Raw genomic sequence first — 20,770 nt, forward strand, 5'->3', positions numbered from 1 at the left:
GAAGTGGCTCAAATGATAAAAATACGGCGGTATGTAATTTTTTTGTTAAATGTGGCTTGTCACATTATTACCATTCAAGATTAAAGTATCATTGTAGTGGCTTGTGACATGGCTTGTTATATTATTGCATTTTGTTATAGGATAATGAAAAAGGTCGGTCAAGAAAAAGGACAAAACCAAACACACCCGACAAAACTTCAACAAGTCGATGGAGACAAAGAAATGAACACTGTTATTCAAGATCAAAAAGAAAAATTCGACGAAATTTAGAGCAACCATATGTAGGCGACAAAACGAAAAAAAATGTGCCTAGTCGAAAATTGGGACTGCCTTGCAGTTGCACTAAGAAGTGTAGGGGAAAGCTTCAATGCCACGAGAGCAATATTTTTAACGAGTTTTGGAACCTTGGTTCATGGGAGTTACAAAATAGCTACTTACTCGGATGTATAGATTTTGTTAAGAAGAAAAGGTTCTAACGAAAGAAGCAAAAACATCAATAATCGCATAGAAAGAGCAATGCAGTATATTCCATTAATGTTACTGGTGAAACTAAACATGTCTATAAAACAGAATTCTTAAATATCCGTGGACTTCAAGCTTCTGGGGGCAGAGTAAACAACATTGTTCGCAAGAAGATAGAAGGATATCTAGTACCAGAAAGAGACAACAGAGGAAACACAAAAAAAATCACTACAGTCGACAAGAGAACATGAATAAAGTTTACCTGGACCATAACATAAGTATAGCCAGTATCTATTCGGATCGATATGTCACTTGGTATAAAGAAGCGGGAATTCAACCAGTTAAGACGTATACTTACCGTGAGATATTCTGTACCGAGTATAATATTGGATTCAAGTTGACAAAATCAGACACTCGCAAGACATGCGACGAAATTAATATCCAAATAGAGTAAGCAAAATTAGAAAAAAAAAGATTATAGCGAATTAACAACAAGACTTAACTTGCACAAGTGCAAGGCTCAGGCAATGCAACAATTACTGAAAAGCCCGGTCCAAAATTGATAAGAAGACATGTGTTATATCGTTTGACTTGCATCAAGCGTTACCGATTCCCAAATTAACCACTGGTCCTGCATTTTATTGCAGGAAGATATGGATGTATATTCTAGAAATCCATGATTGTACGGAAGACGCTGGTCATATATTTGTCTGGACGGAAAACGTTGCAAAAAGAGGAAGTGATGAAATTGCATCAATACGCAAAATTTTTGAGCCCAAATATAGGTGAAGTAGAACATCTCGTTTTCTTCACGGATAATTGTCCCGGGCAAAACTGGCTTTAATATCTTTAGGGTTTCAGCTAGTAAAGGAACAAAAGTTTAAGTCTATTACACACCATTTTTTAGTCAACGGACACACTCACCTTCCCTCTGACAGGGATTTTGCTTTTATAAAAAACGACGTAGAAAGTATGCTCCGCTTGTGTACATTCCTGAGGAGTGGCATAAAATTGTAAAAGAATCCAATAAAAAGAAGCCCTTCAACTTAACTGTTATGAAGCAGGAAGATTTCCTTAATGTACAACCACTCCTAGAGAACACTTAAAAAGGGTACTCGCACTGACGACCAGCAATCTCTGGATTCTTCCTGTTTTTTGTTTTTTTCCTTTTTATTCAAGAGTGAGAACAGAAAAGCATTTTACGTTAAGCATTCTGTGAATAGTACCTACAAGCCCGTTACTCTTGTCAAGAAGAGACGTCCAAATGTGCTTTCTGTATCTGATTTACAAGAGAAGTATATTGAGCCCATTCGGATTGCAAAAAAGAAAATGTTTGATCATTATTACCCTACATACCTTCAGTGTATAATTCCTTCTACAATAGTTTACGAGAGGATGTCAGCTCTGATGTTGCTGATGAGGTCGCCGAACTGGTTAATTAAATAAAATTTTGGATATTTATTATGAATGTAATAATGTAACAAGCCACATTTTTTTTAAATAAAGACTATTTTTTTCGAGTTTGGAGTAATTTTATTAATATTGTTTTAACTATAGTTCAATAGGGCATGATGCATCGATAGATCTAAACTAAAACAACAAAAGTTGTTACTGGATTTTATAATATTATTTTTATAATTCAAAGTCAAATATCTCACTTTTACCTTTTTGAGGTTTGTCATTGTTTCACATTAAGCCCTTCAATTATGTCGAGTTGGCTTTGTGCTAATTCGGATGTTATTGGGCTCTATAAACCGCATAAATAAAAGTCATCCTATTCAATTTAAAAATGAAATGACAACTATAAACTTTACTTTATAGGTTGACCTCGAAACTTAAAGTGCACAAAAATTGTGACAGCATTTTAAAAGTCTCGTGAAAACTGAATGCTATTTTGGACCATAGTCAATAAACAGTTTTGTAATTTTTTCTTTTAGTTTGTTGAAACATGTAAATATAACTTTTACTATCGCTCAATTTTAAATGCGTTTATTTTTGAGATTTGTTTTGGAAGTCGAAATCGAAACGTCAAACATATAGCTTCACTACATATCAAAAGTAAAAACTAGTAAATATTGATGTTTTAATACAAATTTCGTGACTTGATTGAATTAACCTGCTACACGTTTCCCACAAAAACAACTTAATTAACCTAGTAATATGTATTAAATAAAATCAATATTCTACTTACGTATCACCCAAATTATATTTAGGAATTGACCAAATATACAACTTTCTGGAGCAATGGTTCCAGTGTCACTAATATAAGGAACATATGCCGATATGTGTTCATAGTGGAAAGCTAGAGATGTCCTGAAAATATTTTAATTAGATATTGTTTAACGTTTAGGATATTACTTAAAACTTAACTTAATTAAATTTGATGATTTTGTTTATATTGGTTTTATAATAATTTTTCTAAAATTGTAAGTTTGTAAAAATGTAAGACTGTAGTGTCAAATAGCAAAATTTTCGTTAAATATGTTCCACATATTCAACATCGGTCAGCCTTCAGATTACCGCTCCGCTCTCAGTTCGTTACAATCCCCGACGGTTCACATTTACGCGTTTACTCATTCGTTTTCCTTTTTACGTTATCCGTGGAGCCATTTTCAAACTTTGCATCGCATTTATATCATATTAAAATTCAGATTTGGCCTGAAATACAAGATGGTATATTTCTTTATTCCAGGGATTAAACAATTATTACCCGTTCCAAAATCAATCTCGGTTTTATCCTTAGGCCTACGCTTCTTATACCTATTGGTTTACAATTTAGGATTTGTTTAGTTCTTGTCTCCATTTTGTTCAAAATCATTTTATTTTGTCATTGTTCAAAAAGATATTTAGTTTTCGTCTTACTTCTTTATTTCACTGACTATCTTTCAAGTCTTTCACTCTTCTGAGAAATCTCATTTGGCTAGCTTGAATTCTAGAGTTGTCTTTCTGCGTCATAGAATAAATTGGATAATACATAAATAAGAAGCGAGTTCAAAAAAACAATATAGATATATATATATATATATATATATATATATATATATATATATATATATATATATATATATATATATATATATATATATATATATATAACGGGATTTAATTAAGCATCCAGAAATCAGATCTAAGTAACCCAATTCATTTTAAAAATTTAAAATCCTTTTAATAATATGCTTTATGCTTATTGCTCAATGCGATTGTTTGTTTATGATATTGAAAATATCGGTGTAACTAGAACACGCGCTGAACTAGTGAAATTTGCAATTTAATCAAAAGCTTATTTAATAATGTGTACAAATTATATTAGAAAAACAGGAATGCATAAACAAACGCATGTGCGTAAAATACCCGGAAAATAACTGGAGTAGATCATTAAGAATTAAGAATTAAGGCTTAACAGTCGGAGCTAGTGTTGTCATCCGTCAACTGGGTACTCTCTCTCTTATTGTACTTAGAGAACCAATAAATAAAGTAATTATGAGTATCCAGTGAGTTCGAGTTAATCAACCCCATGCAGGGGGTAAACTACCCCTAGAGTTCCATTATATGGAATTCTTGATGGAAGATACATCATTGTATATATATATATATATATATATATATATATATATATATATATATATATTTATCCACAGATAAAATGATTTGTTTCTACTGTAAAAAACCTGGTCACATAGCATCAATCATCAATCAATCAGAAAATTCGAACAAAACATCTCCTCTTCCCTCTGATATTTCCCAAGCCGCAAGTCTAAACACACTACCGGTAGTTCCACAAGACGATAATTCGGAAACACCTAATGACACGCGCAAAATTAATATAACTTCAAAAGGTGAAAAGAGACCAAAGTCAACTGACTATCCGAAATAGAACACCCAACTGATTTAGAGTTTATCGTGCCAGAGCAAGCCACAAAAAAAGTAAATTAGGCCAAAAAGAAACTCAAAAGGGACTCTTCTATTCAAGATGACAGCAGAATATCACTGGAATCTAAGAATACAATCAGAGAACACTACCAAAAATATTATTTTATTTCAACTTTTTTATTTTATTTAGTTATTCACTTTTCTCTTTTATTTTACTATTTTTATTCTAAAAATAGTTGGCGCTCAACTCTTTATTTAACATTTACTAAATATTCTGTAATAATCTAAATTCCAATTTTAATTTTCTCTTAATATACTAATTCCTGTATTTAGACCCTATTGTGTTCTATGCGATAGACCATATATAAATTTCTATACCACACTTCAGTCAAAAAATTATATCTGTTAGTTGGCAACTCTGTTTTGTCATGTCACTTCAATTCTGTAGCAGTGGCATATTTTTTATAAATATCATTTATCTATAAAAAAGGTTGGATTGAAAATTCCTTTATATTAATTCAATATTTTCTTGGGGTAAGTTATATTTAATATTTAACCAATATCCAGTGTCTTTTTATAATTGGACTTCTTTTTATACATATATCTTATCATTATATTTATCTTTAATATAATTTAACTAATTTTTTTAATAATAATTTTGTTATCTGTAATTTAATATTGTAATTATTTTCAATATTCATAAGGCAAGGAAATATTTTAATACATATGCAGTCGCTAAGATTTATTATTTTAGTTTTTTGGTTTAAAATAATTTTTTCCTGTTCTTTTTTGTTAGGTGGAACTTTCTAAAAACCTGATGGTACACCATACAGAGGGATGACAACTGCAGCAGATATGCAGAACTCAATAGGTTCTTAGAACTACAACGGGCTTGATCCCGATATCTCCACCAACCTAAAAGCTACTCATTCAGCTATAATCCATCCTGTCAACATCAAAAGATATCAGTAAGACCTGTCAACCAAATGAAGCCATAAGTATCAATTTCAAATTTATGTAAAGCTTTAAGCAGAACTTGCTTGTTCTTTTTTATTTAATATTAAAATTTCAATTATTTTTTTTTGTACAATAAATATAATTAATTACTATCTTGGTTTATTTGTCCCCACCAAATTAATTTTTCAGATTTACATTTTAAGATAAGACGTTATCACACCTGGAAGACTCAGCTAGATGAGGCCAAACAATTGGCTCCCAAAGAGAGTTGTAAGTTTTATTGTTCTACATTCGCTCTTACCTTTCGGAGGTAGTTTTGATGGTTACAATATATATATATATATATATATATATATATATATATATATATATATATATATATATATATATATATATATATATATATATATATATTAAACCTAGAGCTAAGATTAATACTATTGGAGGAAATAATATTACACTCAACAGTCTTCCGGGTTGAACTGCGTCGATTATCATTGCGCTGAGCTGAATTTCTAGTAATCCAACAACCTACCTGGAGAAAACAACAAAGCCATTATCAATAAAACCTCTCTTCCTGTTGACATAAAAAATTCTCTGATTTCTCGTGAAAAGTCTTCCAGAACACCTCGAATATATGGTCCATCCAAAATGAACAAACCTATTCAAAGATATTCCTCTACGTCCCATTGTCAGTGCATACAACTGCCCTACACAACCATTGGCTAAGTACTTGGCAAAAACTCTACAACATTTCTCAGAAAATGCTTCATCCTTCGTCAAAAGTCTTTTCATTTCATTGGACTTCTTAAACAATACCCTATCTCACCGTCAAAGATTCTAGTAAGTTTCGATATCGTTTCACTGTTTCATCTTCCAAAATCAATTTTACAGACAAATAAATGATGCCCCAGTGGGCTCCCCACTATCTCCAGTAATTGAAAATATCTTTATGGAAGACTTCGAGACCCGAGCACTATCCATATCAATGCTCAAACTGTTGGCTACGATATGTCGACGATACATTCGTCATTTGGCCCCATCCTAGTATCCAGTTCCCGATTGAGGTGGAAACTGATTGCTCCCTACCTTTTCTCGACGTTTATAACTTTTTTTATAATAAATCGAGAACGACTGAATTTATTTGGCTAATTTTAGTTTTAAAATATTTATTTAGAGTCCTAGGAAGCTCTAATAGGAGAGAAAATATGATGAAATTATAAGTAAAATGGTAGAAGCAACGGTTTTATTTTCCCATACAAATAGTAACATTATACTCTTATACAAAATGTTTTATACGATCTACGAATCTACTTTTTTCGTTTCGCTTAAACTCGAGAAAAAAACTTTCGCTCAAACTTTAAGGAAAATAGTAAAAGCAGTTTTATTTTCCCATCCAAAAAGTTGTATGTACTGATCTATACCATATGCCATCAGATATCATCTTTTATTAATTGTATATGAAGTGTTTTAACTGTGATTTTTACTCGAGAATGCATACGAAGCTGTACTCTTCAACATTAAAACGCATTTTGATTTTTGTCGATAGGACACTCTGATCAAAACATATCGAATTTTTACCGTCGAGTTGATACAAATTTTATTTAAAATTGATTTCGCACACTTCAAAATCGCCGATCGCTTCAAGCGTTATTTCTGAGAAAACTGTTCACTACAGAAAAAATGCTGATGAACATTTTTGTTTAAAATTATCTCAGCTATATTTTTTATCTAAATATTTTTTTCTACGGCGTATACATTTTTGGTAAATCGGTTTTTTCTGTTCCTCCCTTCCCCCAATGAGTTGTCGTTTTAGAGGAAAGTCGGGGTAAAAGCGGTAAACTTTTTTGCATCTTTTTGGGGTTCTAAAATTGACATTCTCAGGAAAATTCAGCTTGTTTGTATGATTTTTAGAGGTTCAGTGACATTTTGGTTTCTGATAACTGAAGTAAATTGCGATTGATTAATGTTAATGTAGAGAATATATTTCTCTTCCCCACTGCTAATTTGATTTTCATCGTACTTAAGTGGTTTTCAATATCAAAACGGCCAAAAAGTCATGTAGGTCATATTAAATGTTTCAAAAATATTGATTGAAATTTTTTGACAATAAATAAATAACTTCAAAAATAATGAATAATATACTCAAATATTGTGATAATCGATGGATTCGACCGTTACTTGATGGAAATTCATTTTATGTAACAATAAAACACTGAAAACTTTGTTTTAAAAACTTCCACAAAATTTATTTTAAATTCTTATCACTACAGCTGTTTCGGCTAATTGCCTTTCTCAACTTGAGAAAGTTGAGAAAGGCAATTAGCCGAAACAGCTGTAGTAATAAGAATTTAAAATAAATTTTGTGGAAGTTTTGAAAACAAAGTTTTCAGTGTTTTATTGTTACATTGTGATAATCGTTAACATAGTAAATATAATTAAAATAGTTAAGGTTTAATTAGAGCTCATTTACCCATATAAATATTTTAAATGTCTTACATCTGACAAACACTATTAAAATCGTGACATAATAGATTAAATAATATAGTTATTTTGTGGAGGTTACATTATTATTACTATTGAATATTAAAAATATGTTAAAAGGTAGTAATTAAGCAATCATGTTTTTTAGTGAATTGCAAATATTGGTATTTATTTTAACATGTAAATAGTATGTGACATTTCCATAGAGATACAATACAAATAGACTGATTTTGCTATATAATAGACTTGAAGCCCTTAACTATATACTATACAATACCATAGACTTGCATTACAGTGTCTTTCTCCCAGTGCGACAGAAAACTGACACAAAGCAGTTCCTGCATCTGTTTCTAATGGGCCGGATTTTTTGACCACGCCTAAATGAGCAATAACAACGTTACGTGGTCGATAAACCCGGCCCATTAAAAAGAGATGCAGGGACTGCTTAGCGTCAGTTTCTTCTGTCGTACTGGAGGAACGGTAATGTATTACAGCAATGAGTCTATTTGTATTATATATCTATGACACAGATAAATAATACAAATAGACTGACTGCTGCAATACAGTCACGTTCTATTAACTCCAACTAGTTCTATTAACTAGTAGTGTATTCTAAAATAATCTCTAACTAATAATATAGTTTTTTTGAAAGTTTATATAACGGAGCTGTATAAAAAGAAACTGCATGTCTTATTGGGTTATCCGGTTTGTAACGTTTAATAAAAGATTTTATACAGCTCCGTCATATAAAGATTTATAAAAACTGTTATAGATTATTTTAGAATACACTAAATTTTCATCTAAATTTACCATAAAAAATACAATAAAACTAGTTAATACAATTCAACATTTTCAATGCCCTGAAATTAGTATTTACACCAACAGAGAAAAAACCCAGTAACTTATGCGTGATTGCATATACAGGCGAAATATCAACAAAAATAGCCAAACACATAAAAAAGAAAAGAATAACACCAGCTTTCAGAACAAACAACAACTTAGGCAAATATATTAGAAACAACAAGAGCCAAAATAAAAAGCACTTACACAGTGGTGTATACAAACTTAAATGTGGCGATTGCCCAAAAACTTACATCGGTCAAACTTGTAGAAATTTTAATAAACGAATAGCAGAACATAAAAGGGCTTTCAATAATAGAAAAACAGATTCTACATATGCACTTCACCTTCTAGATCATAATCATTCTTTTAATGACGAATTTCAAATTCTTCACATTCAAAATAAAGGCCTTAAGCTATCTTTGTAAGAATCTATGGAAATTAACAAATTAAAAAACACAAATATAATTCTGAGTGACCAACTTGAGACCAACAGTTCTCCCGTCCTCAACCTATTTCATTAAAGAGTATAAAGTGTAAACGCATGCCAAAAATAGATCACTTGAGAAAGGCACTCTGCTGAAACAGCTATAGTTATAAGATTTAATAATAAATTTTGTTTAAGTTTTGAAAACAACATTTTCAGTGTGTTATTGTTACATAAAATGAATTTCCATCAAGTAACGGTCGAATCCATCAATTATATATATATATATATATATATATATATATATATATATATATATATATATATATACGGTATTAACTTTAGAAGGACTAGCATCTAGATGTTTGGATCAAAATATACCCATTAAACTAAATATGCCTTAATCAAATGTGGCCTTTGAGTAGATAGAGTGTGTTTAAGTTGTTTTTTGTGTTTCCTAGAAAATATTACCTATTAATATTTTTTAGTAATATTGGCACTCTTGTTTAAATACTTCTTATTTAAATAATTTCATCCGGTTTCGAGAAAAAATGCAATTTAACAGTTGATACTACCAGAAGAGCACTTCCAATTATTACAGTACAACCTCATATTATGGAAACTGAAGTAAATTAGAAAATATTAGTTATACCAAGTAATTTGTTACAATGAGGTTTGTAATATAGAGGTAAAGTTGGTCTCTGATTGGTTTTAACAAGGTAATCAAAAATATTTATAATATTGTTTGCACGCAAGCACTTTTTTCTGATTTCTCTGAAAACTTTAAAATTGTAGCCATGCACTTGCTGGAATTCTGAATTTTTTCATTATAGGATGCCGAGAAACTATAAACGACCCGGAGTCTCAAAAGATATCTGAGAGTTGCTGTGAGTCCTTCATGGAGCGCAATGGGTTTCTCATGCAGGTGTCTAGTTTCAGTATGTATGTTGTTACCAACTTTAGCAATTGACAATAGGCTAAGGTGTCCATTCACAATTTTTTCACTAACGAGACGAGGGAATACTGGCTTCTTGTTAGAAGCCACTCTCTTGAACATCTTGTCTTCTCCCTCTCATCCCTTTTTTCCCCAGGCGTTGTAATCGTTATATTTCAAAAATAAAAGAAAGCAGCCGGGTTTCCTCCATAATCAAAAAAACGTCTCCCAAAAATATTCATTAAACAAACTTCACATAACGCAATATTCTGATTTGGAACTGAGGTAGAAACGATAGTGAAAACACGTAGTGTGTTTATGTTACGGTTAAGACGCGAATATCGGATAATACTAGAATTACCCAAATAGAGTTTGAATTATTCAAACAAAGTGGATAAAGCTACATATTTCTGAATATTTCGTTGTATTTCCGATTTATCCGGTTAATACTATATTATGCTGTTCAAAAAAATAAACGTTTCTAATTTGGAGTAAAAATGAAGATGACTTTTATCGTCGTTTTTTGTACAATATCGTCGTTTTGTACAATAATTCTGTAATAGATTTTTAATGAAGAAACGGAAAGCAAATGAAATTTAAACGTAATTTCTTTGGTATTTATACCAAAGTTTAAAATATACCGCATTTTTTATTTAATATTGGATATATCTAGAATAACCCAGATAAATCAAGAAGTTATCAATGTCCCTTGCCTTTTCTCTACCCAATTTGGATAATACGCAAAGTAACCAAGTACAACTAGTTTTACCCCATTTCGGGGTTTACACGTACATAATATAAACAGTCGTAGAAGATAGCAAAAAACCAATAATTTGCATCTCATGTATCGCCGACCAGACAATGCCAGATACTTAAGAAAGAACTTTATGGTGGTTTTAGTTGGTGAACAGCTAAACTTTATAACGAAATATTTTGCCTACCACATAGGGTATAATTATAGGGGGTTTGAAAACTGGGGTCAGAAACTACTAGGGGTGGAGTTAGGGCAAGCAAAATAAACGAAACTGCGAACGGCACTCAGGGTTTGTTTGGAGAGATGGGTCGTGGATAAGTTGAATGGCAATGGGGTTGGATTGGAGCAACTACAAAAATGAAACAAAGGGATACTGACATGAATCTCCTGGAAAAGCTTCGTCTTCGTTTTCTTTTTATGTTTGGTCTTAGACCTATTCTTGTACTATCTTAAAGATGAAGACTTATTTGTAACGTTAACTCGCCATCTTTTAACGTGTCTTTCCATGATTTATGTATACGTACTTTCACAAATAATTTTATATGCATGATGTATGGTTTATAGCGTCCTGCGTCTTCCGGTTTCGAGTCTCCTTTCACGTCTATCGACCCAGTCTTCTGGTCGTAGATGTTTCTCTGACATTGCCTTTTGGACTTTATCAAGCCATGTTGTTTTCGGTCTTCCCCGTTTTTTTGCTTAAGTGGCTGCCAATCCAATATTATCTTTGGTAGAGGAAGGTCTGTGATGCTCTGTACATGTCCGTACTAAATAAGTTGTTTTTGCTGTATTTCTTATATTATGGCGGTTGTTCATGATTTGTCTTATTCTTTTATTTGTTACGTGAAGGAGTTTTTGTTCCGTTCTCTTGATGAGTTGCCAGGTTTCGCATCCATAAATTACAACGCCTTAAAAATACTGTTATATAGCTATATCTTTTTCTGTTTAGAGATAGTTTTTGACCAAAGCAGTGAGTTTGGTGCGCCTTTTATTCTTTTTTTTATGATTCGTTCTTAAATTTCTGTTTCAGTGCGTTCATGGCGAAATTACATTTCCATATTCTAAGTTCAGGTTACTGTTTTTAGCTCCTCCTATGCACACGTATTTCATTTTGGTTAAATTAACATTTAGTCCTCCTCGCTGTATTTCTGTGTTTATCGCTGTCATGAATTGCAGATCTCTGGTTCTGTGCAATTACTACTGAATCGCCCGAGAAATGAAGCGTATATAGTGTTGTTTCGCCGTTTAATGGTATACCCATTCCAGAACATGATCTTCTCCATTTCTTCAGTGCCTTACTCAGTAGATTTTAAAACATGTTGGAGATACTCTGGAGCCTTGCCTTAGTCCTTATTTACCCTAAAATTCACGGAGAACTGGTTGTTACTCTTTATTTTAAATAGAAGATCGTTGTTGAATGATTATATTGCTTTCACAAGTGTAATATTAATAGATGAGCTTTCCAGTTCTTTCCATAGTCCACATAAGGGTATTGTATTATAAGCTTTCGTCAAGTCCACAAATAATAGATGAGTTTGTCTATCCCTAGCCATTCTTGTTTCATTTAGCTGGGTTTAAGTGTATGTTTGGTCAATGCAAGGTTGTCCAGCTCGAAATCCTGCTTGCTGTTCTAGCTCAAATGGTTCATATTCGATTTCGACTAGTGTTTCATAACTTTACCGTACAATCTACTGAAAGCGCTGGTAAGTGAGATGCAGCGGTAGTGTGTGCATCTCACTTTTTTATGGATCGATGTAATCCATCCTTCTTTCCAGCTTTCAGGAATATTATCTTCTTCTTCTTTAGGTTCCGTCTTCGTATTTAGATGTTGGTCATCATCATGTTTACAATTTCTTGAAACCGTTTTCTATCGGCTGCTCTACGCAGCCAGCCGTTTTTTTTTCTTTCTACCAATTTTTCAGTTTATTTTTACCAATGTATCTCTTTCCTTCCACTTTTCCTTATATTATAAGGCGAAGTAAATGGTATTTGGTTCCTTTAATGATATGGTCACATTATTCTGTTTTTCTTCTCTGTATGACGTTTGTGATCAATCGTTCTGAATGCATCATTTTAAGAATATTTTCATTGGAAGCGAAACCCATGATATTTTAGAATCCGTCGATAGCACCACAATTGGAATGCTTCTAATTTGTTAAGCATTGTGGTTTTTAATGCCCATGTCTCACAACCATATAATAGGATTACAGATCCTTGCTAAATCGATTTTTTCCGTTTATCCCTTTGTGAAAAGGCTTTCAGCAGGGTAGGAGTGGTAAACCTTTTTTAATATTTTTTAGGGCGCCAAAATTGACATTTTTACCAAAATTCAGCATGTATGATTTTTAGAGGTTCAGTGGCATTTCCGTCTCTGAAGACTATAGTACAACATTTTTCAGCAATGGTATCATTCAACAGAAATTAAACAACGAATAATAAAAGCAAAAACAAGACTCGTTAGGATGGAACTCACTTCGGAATCGAGATATATCATTTTAAAAAAATTTGTCCTGCGAAATGGTATATATTCACAGTTCTGATAAAAGAAATGAAAGCATTGGCATTAATTGTGGCAACTATAAACAGTTTCGATGGTTTCGGGATGTAGTGTTATGGGCGTATATCCTGCGTTCACCGAGTTGTGGAAGTTCTGTGCAGAATGGGGAAGGATGTGAAATTCTGATGACAATCAGAAAACTCAAACCTCAAAAAAGGTAAAATATCTGGCACATAGTGAGAAATTAATAAACGTTACGGCTCTTACCAATTGATTGTCCAAGGACAGGTAATACAGAAATTGTATAACACGACTACCAGTGAGCAAAAATTCAACAGGAAGAAAACCCTAGCAAATAGACGATATTGTTAAATAAACCATTAGAAACCCTGCGGCAAACAAAATAAAGTTAATGATAGCCAACATCCAGAACGATTAGGCACCATAAGAAAAAATGCGGCACAATTTAAGTCATATATAAAACATTTCTCTGACGAACTTCTTTGTTCTTTATTGCATACAGTAATCTTTATTTTAGATTTAAAGACTTTTAAAGAATTGTTTAAGAATTACACTCAGAAGACAAGAACCAAAAATTAATATAAGAATGCTGGAAACCACGAAATAAAAAATGAATTAAAAAATAATGTGAATATTAATATGCAAAAACCACTAACTGACAACAAACAAATTATGGACGTAAATAAAAAGTGGAATAATATAAAAAACATATTACTAAAATCAGCATAAAAAAGTTGACACAACATAGATCAGAGGCTAAAATAACAATGGATGACAGAAGAAATACATCTATAATAGAAGAAAGAAAAAGAAGAACATCTAAAAAGTAAAAGAGATACAAAAAAGAATTAAGGAAAAAATATAAACAGCTAAGGAAATATATTTAATGAAAGAACGTAAAGATATAGAAGAACTAGAAACAAAATATGATATGAGAAATATGCACAAAAAATAAGGGAAGTGGCTGGAAAGGGTAAAAAAAGTCAACATGGACACATAAAAGACAAAGAAGGAGTACTTCTAATAGATTTACTGAAGAAATTAAGAATATGGGAGGAGTACGTTAATGAACTTTTCCAAGAAGAAAAAGGTGAAATCAAAGACTCTTATGATAATAACACAGCTGAATTAGATGAAATACCTCAAGAACTGCTAAACTAGTGGAAGATTGGCAGTATTGACTAATTTGTTCAACACGGTGTACGATATGGGAATAATACCACAAGAATGGCTGAAGCTAACGTTTATAGCCATCCATAAAAATCAAGCAGCAAAAGAGTGCTCTTTCTATCGAACATTATGCCTCATTTATCATACTTTAAAATTACTAATTAAAGTATCACATAAGAGAATCTATGAAAAGTTAGGAGCAGATTAGTGAGACGCAGTGCAGGTTCCGAAATGGAATGGGTACTCGAGAAGGACTATTTGCCATCAACGTACTGATTCAGTGATGTCGTGATGTAAATGTTGACCTACAACTGTGCTTTGTTGACTACGAAAAAGCTTTCGATAGATTAAGGCATGAAAAACTTATATCAATACAATGAATAAGCAGATCTGTCAGTAAAATCATAAAGGTAAGCCAAACATTATATTGAAACAAAAAAGCCGTTTAACTTATATTCTGAAGACATTTTCAGAATAACGCTCAATGAAATCAACGCAAAAGTTACCGTTAATGGCAAAATATATAGATGACACTGTGATCATTGCAATGAGCATAGAATACCTACAATATCTAATTGAAAGCTTAAGTATGAATAGTGCTGGGATGAAAATTACTATAAATGCTAAAAAAACAAAATATATGCTAATTACAAAAGGACCACAAAATATACACCACATATTAACAATAAATGGTAACGTAATTGAACAAATACAAACATATCAGTACTTATATACTGTGATCAATGAAATCAATGATCATACTGCAAAAATAAACAGGCGAATAGATATTACCAGGTCAATATTTATACGAATAAAGCCACTCCTAACGTGAAGAATCTTAATTTGGAAATCAGACTACTTATGTTATATATTTTCAATATTAGATATTAGATGGAGCTGAGACTTGGACCTTACAAAAATGCAACTTAAGAAGAATCGAGGCTTTCCAACTCTGGTTATACCGGAGTATTAAAAATATCATGGACTGATAGAATTACAAATATAGAAGTACTGGAAAGGGTTATCATATACAAACAAGAAAACTGGAATACCTAGCGTACTTGAGACTCATAATACAGGGAGATATTCAAGGAAGAAGATTTGTTGACCGAAGGCAGAATTCTTGGTTGAAGAATCTACGTGATTGGTATCAATGAACATCAATTGATTCGTTGTCTTAGTTCTTCCAATGAAGCAGGAATGGTATAATAAATCTTGCTTTTTAAATAACTCCACATGAAGAAGTCCAGGAGAGTTAAATCGGTGTTTTATTGAATTGACAGCAAGATACTTCTGGACTTCTTCATAATGGTTTATTTAAAAAGCATTATTTACAATACAATTCCAACATCATTGGAAGAATTAAGGCATGAACAAATATGCATGAATGTAGTCTAGTAGGTAAAATAACTTTGTAATTTCGAACAGACAATTTTTAATTGGTCGATCTCATTTAAGCATTTACGTAACTAGTTGCAGCTAATGAATATACTGTTTTGAATTAGGTATGAATTTATTAATTTAAAATTTAGTTCATTTTATTTACGTAACATTTAATACAGTTTGCTCATAATGTTGTAAATTTCGTTTTAATGTAGTTTTTAACATGACCTGAAATTGACACCAGCAAATCGTAGGCATTTAGTTTTTAAGAGGCTTTCAATAACTTTCAATAAACTAATATTTTTTCACAAGAATAAAGTTAATGTGGAAAAAATAGAGTCTGAATTCTTCAACGAAATACCTGTCTACAATGTGCAACTTATGATATATTTCCTATTTAAAATTTAAGGATTGGAATACTGGAATACGGGAGCGGGTTGACAATTGATAGATATCTATACCATTAAAAGGTGAAACCCTTTAGAATAAAAATGTTTTAGCATTTTTCCAAATTCAATGAATATTGCCAAATATCAGGGATATAAATATTACTAGACTAAATAATATACACCTTTCCTCTACATATTATTCGTAATACGTATACTTTCTCAAGATACGATCCTGATAATTTTTGTAATATCATTAGTTTTAATTTAAAATCCCTTTTTTAGGCTTCATCTAAATGTTTTTTATCTCCATTAATGTTCAAATTATAACTTTTGTTTTATATTACATATATTTATTAAGATAATAATTGTAAATAATCCTCGTATAGTTCTTTATATATATCATAACAGAGTTACATTACATTTTCAAAACATATTTATGTACCTACCTTCAAGCGGTACACTGGTTTTTAAATGAAATACCAACTGTTCGAAACATCCGTTGATGTAAATATGCTTATAAATATTCGTGAATAATTATGTAATACTGTTAGAAACACTTACGTTATTATGATCAATATCGCTAATGTAGTGGAGGTAATAGCAGGTATATGTTTAATTCTAAACTTCATTTTTCAAACTAGTAAAGTTCTTGTGTCACACACTTCAGCACATAAATTATTGATGTCACTGAACACACTTTTCTATATTGCAACGGAAATTATATATAATCTTAGTTCAAAGTTTTTTGCGTAATAATTGAAGGTTAAAATTCCTCTCTGAAAAAACCTGTTTGTCAAACTTAATGAACGTATAATAAAAGTTAAAAATTGTTTTGTGTGTAGAAGTATTGTACTCGTTAGGACGGTTTGTCCATCGGTTGTCGACAGGTCAGTACATACTACCGCTAACCTTTTACAAAATCTTGATAATTTACGATAACGGTCAGATTGAATGGCATAAATTATAATAAGTGAATGTATCATTTCCGATTTACACAGTAAAAATATTTAGATAAGCTCAGTTTCGGATACTGATTTATCTGGAAGTATAAAGCAGGTCTTTATCGGACTAATTAATTTATACTGATTTCGAAAATTTTGTAAAAAAGTACTATATCAAACGGAACTATTTGAGATATTATGCGGTTAAAGTCAAGTAAACCAAACTCTAGAAACATGAAAAATACATAATCTAAGTTTAAAGTTAGGTGTTAGATACAACGATGTATTAAAAATAGAATGTAAATAAATCTTTATAAAAGATTTAATTATAAAAAAGCACAAAAAGGTAAGTGAATTTAATATACAGGGTGTCCAGAAACTCTCCTGACAAACGACGACTGGAGATTCCCCATATAATTTTAAGACAATTTAATCTAATTCCCCTAGTCCGAAAATTCTTCCTAAAGGAGTTAGAGCTCTTTGGAGATAACGCCTTGTAATTAGTTTTCTTTTAATACTTCCAGAACGCTTCTACTTAGAGAAACGAGTTAAATCAATTCCATCAATTGCAAATTTCTAGTACCGGTCATGGGCGTCCGTTTTGGGACGGTCAACGGTTATTTTAATGTAGGTATAACATTTTGTCTTTAACATTTAAGCATTCCTTATACTAGATTATTAAATTATTAGGTATTCTAGCACTAAAAGACACTCTTCCTTTAAGTCGCTAGGATACACAATTTTCTAAAAAAAAAATGATTTGAAAATTTTGCGTTTTTTCGTCATGAAAGTTAAATTTTGAATAAAATCCTTTATAAAAAGGTATATAAAAAACCCAGTTGGGCTATGTTGCATTGACAAAACGTTTTCGGAATAAATATTCCATCATCAGTGTCTAGTTAATACATGGATGTAGCCACTAAATATGTGGGTAAAAACCCTTTAAAATTATTAAATAAGATTTGATTTACATTATGTCTAATTTACAGTTAAGATGTTAAAGTTACCGTTGGATTGGTAACATGGCGACATATGACTCTACATTAGTTGCGAGTCTGAGACGGTATGTCTACGAGGACTTTGTCAAAGCAACTCTTTGACGAGTTGCTTTGACAAAGTCCTCGTAGACATACCGTCTCAGGACTCGCAACTAATGTAGAGTCATATGTCGCCATGTTACCAATCCAACGGTAACTTTAACATCTTAACTGTAAATTAGACATAATGTAAATCAAATCTTATTTAATAATTTTTAAAGGGTTTTTACCCACATATTTAGTGGCTACATCCATGTATAACTAGACACTGATGATGGAATATTTATTCCGAAAACGTTTTGTCAATGCAACATAGCCCAACTGGGTTTTTTATATACCTTTTTATAAAGGATTTATTCAAAATTTTTTAATATATGGTATATAGCCAAATACAGGAACTTTGTTTCCTTGTGGATTTTGAAAGTTAAATTAATTAAGTACCTTAATTAATTTTATAAATTATCTTTTGTTTCAATAAATGCAGTACACAATTTGTAAAAAAAGTTTAGGAACAAAAGCAAAAAGTGAAATTGAAACAAAATTTTATTTAAACGGGTTTAAAAACAAAGTATTTATTACGATGGAACGAAACTAACACAAAAGAACAAGTATCAAAAGTAGATAGTTACAAAGTGTGCTCGATGTGGTGGCCATTAGTCTCTATGCATAAATTTGCCCTTTTGCCTATAAAACGCCGAATTCTTGAAAAAATTTCAAAGTTATTTCTAAATTCGTTGCAAGCAACTTGTATCCTTAGCCAGAGTTGTGCACGATCTTGTATCGGAATGGAATAATCAAATGCTTTTATGTATCCCCAAATAAAATAATCGCAAGGATTAAAATCCGGCAACCTTGCTGGCCAAGCAACTGGACCGCCTCTTACAATCCAGTGGTCTTCTAGTTATTATCAAGAAAGTCTTATAAACCATCAGTTTTGCAGAATATTTAAAGGCACATCATCTAATGAATCAGGTAAAACATTTTGTAGGAAATGTAAGTAATCATCACCATTTAAACGAGCAGGCAATTCCACAGGTCCAAGTAGATAATCGTTAACTACTCCTATCCGGACGTTTATGCAAAACCTATGCTGATGCTTAAATCTTGAACTCCGTGGGATTGTCACCAACATACAAATTATATTCTGCATTATGCACATTAAAAATTATATTTTTTGTGAATGTAACTTTGTCGAAAACAAACTGTACCTGAAAAAAAATTTGATTTTCTGATTTTGTAACCATCTAGCGAATTCTTCACGAGCAGGAAAATCTTGTAGCAGTATTTGTACCTTTGTAAAATAAAAAGGATATAAATTTTCGTTGTGTAAGATATTTTCTACGGAAGATTTTAAAATTGTGATATACGTGATACGTGATAACATGTGATTATGATTAAAATATATATATATATATATATATATATATATATATATATATATATATATATATATATATATATATATATATATATATATATATATATATATGACAGATAATCTTCAAACGCTTATTTCTGGATTTTAGAATTAGTTTTTGGGACCACTGAACCTGTTTCTCTTAAACGTTGATGAAGAGCTGTTAATAGTATCTACGTTGTGCTGCTCGAGCATTACACTTCATTGCGCCATAAACTAAAGACTAAAGCATATCAGCGTATTCCTCGTTAGTAAAAACCATTTTTGTTAATTTGAAATTGTTAAATTTGAGTGCCACATAGTTAAAAATTAAAAGATACACTTTGCGAACAGACCACAATTTGACAATGGAAACCGTAGGTTATACTTCTGTTGACAGGTCAAAGCCAACTGTGCAAAAAATATTAATTTAACTTTCATGACTAAAAAACGAAAAACTTTCAAATCGATTTTTCTGGACAACGGTGTATCCCATCGACTTAAAATAAGAGTAGCTTTTGGTACTAGAATACCTGAAAATTTAATAAACTAGTATCACCAATGCTGCAAAAGGTAAAGACAAAAAAGTTGATTGACAATGATTGGTACTAGAAATTAGCAATTTATGAAATCGATCCACTCTGGAGGATAAATAATAGTAGAAGTACCAGTTAAATTGTCTTCAAATTATCTGAGGAATTTCCGGTCTTCGTCTGTCAGGAGAGTTTCTGGACATCCTGTATAATACTAAACAAAATATAGACGAAAGCAGAAGATTTAAATAAAGGGTCACATAAAATCTTAGTAAATGTAAGTGAAGAAGACTTGCGTATTAAATAGATACTCCATTCGACAGAGACGAAATGCCACTGAACCTCTAAAATTATACTAACAAGCTGAATTTTGCTAAGAATATCATAGGGGGTGTGCAAAAAATTCGATGTACGCCGTAGAAAAGTGTTTCAAGTAAAAAATGTAACTAAAACAATTTTGAACAAAAATGTCTATTAGCTCTTTTTGAATAAATCATTCTCTCAGAAACAATGCTTGAAGTGACCGGCGATTTGGATGTGTGTTAGGCGCGCGAAATCGATTTAAATTTGTATCAATTCGATGGTAAAAATTCGATATCAGAGTGTCCTATCGACAAAAATCAAAATGCGTTTTATAGGTGAAGAGTGCAGCTTTCTTATGCAATTTTTGTATTTTGT

The 20,770-nt window shown here is 31.5% G+C and overlaps 1 protein-coding gene across 1 annotated transcript in view; it reads right to left on the reverse strand.

The window, feature by feature from the left end:
* The window catches only part of LOC140443563 (DNA damage-regulated autophagy modulator protein 2-like), a 77,999-nt gene extending 60,873 nt beyond the window's left edge, over positions 1-17,126 (reverse strand). Inside the window, exons 1-2 of the mRNA XM_072534893.1 lie at positions 16,747-17,126; positions 2,654-2,775 (exon numbers count right to left, since the gene is read on the reverse strand). Coding sequence (XP_072390994.1) covers positions 2,654-2,775; positions 16,747-16,814 — 190 coding nt within the window. The 5' untranslated portion in view covers positions 16,815-17,126. The remainder of the gene's footprint in view (positions 1-2,653; positions 2,776-16,746) is intronic.
* Between the last annotated feature and the right edge of the window lie 3,644 nt (positions 17,127-20,770).

The sequence above is a fragment of the Diabrotica undecimpunctata genome, chromosome 6 (genome assembly GCF_040954645.1).
Source record: "Diabrotica undecimpunctata isolate CICGRU chromosome 6, icDiaUnde3, whole genome shotgun sequence".
Classification (NCBI taxonomy): domain Eukaryota; kingdom Metazoa; phylum Arthropoda; class Insecta; order Coleoptera; family Chrysomelidae; genus Diabrotica; species Diabrotica undecimpunctata.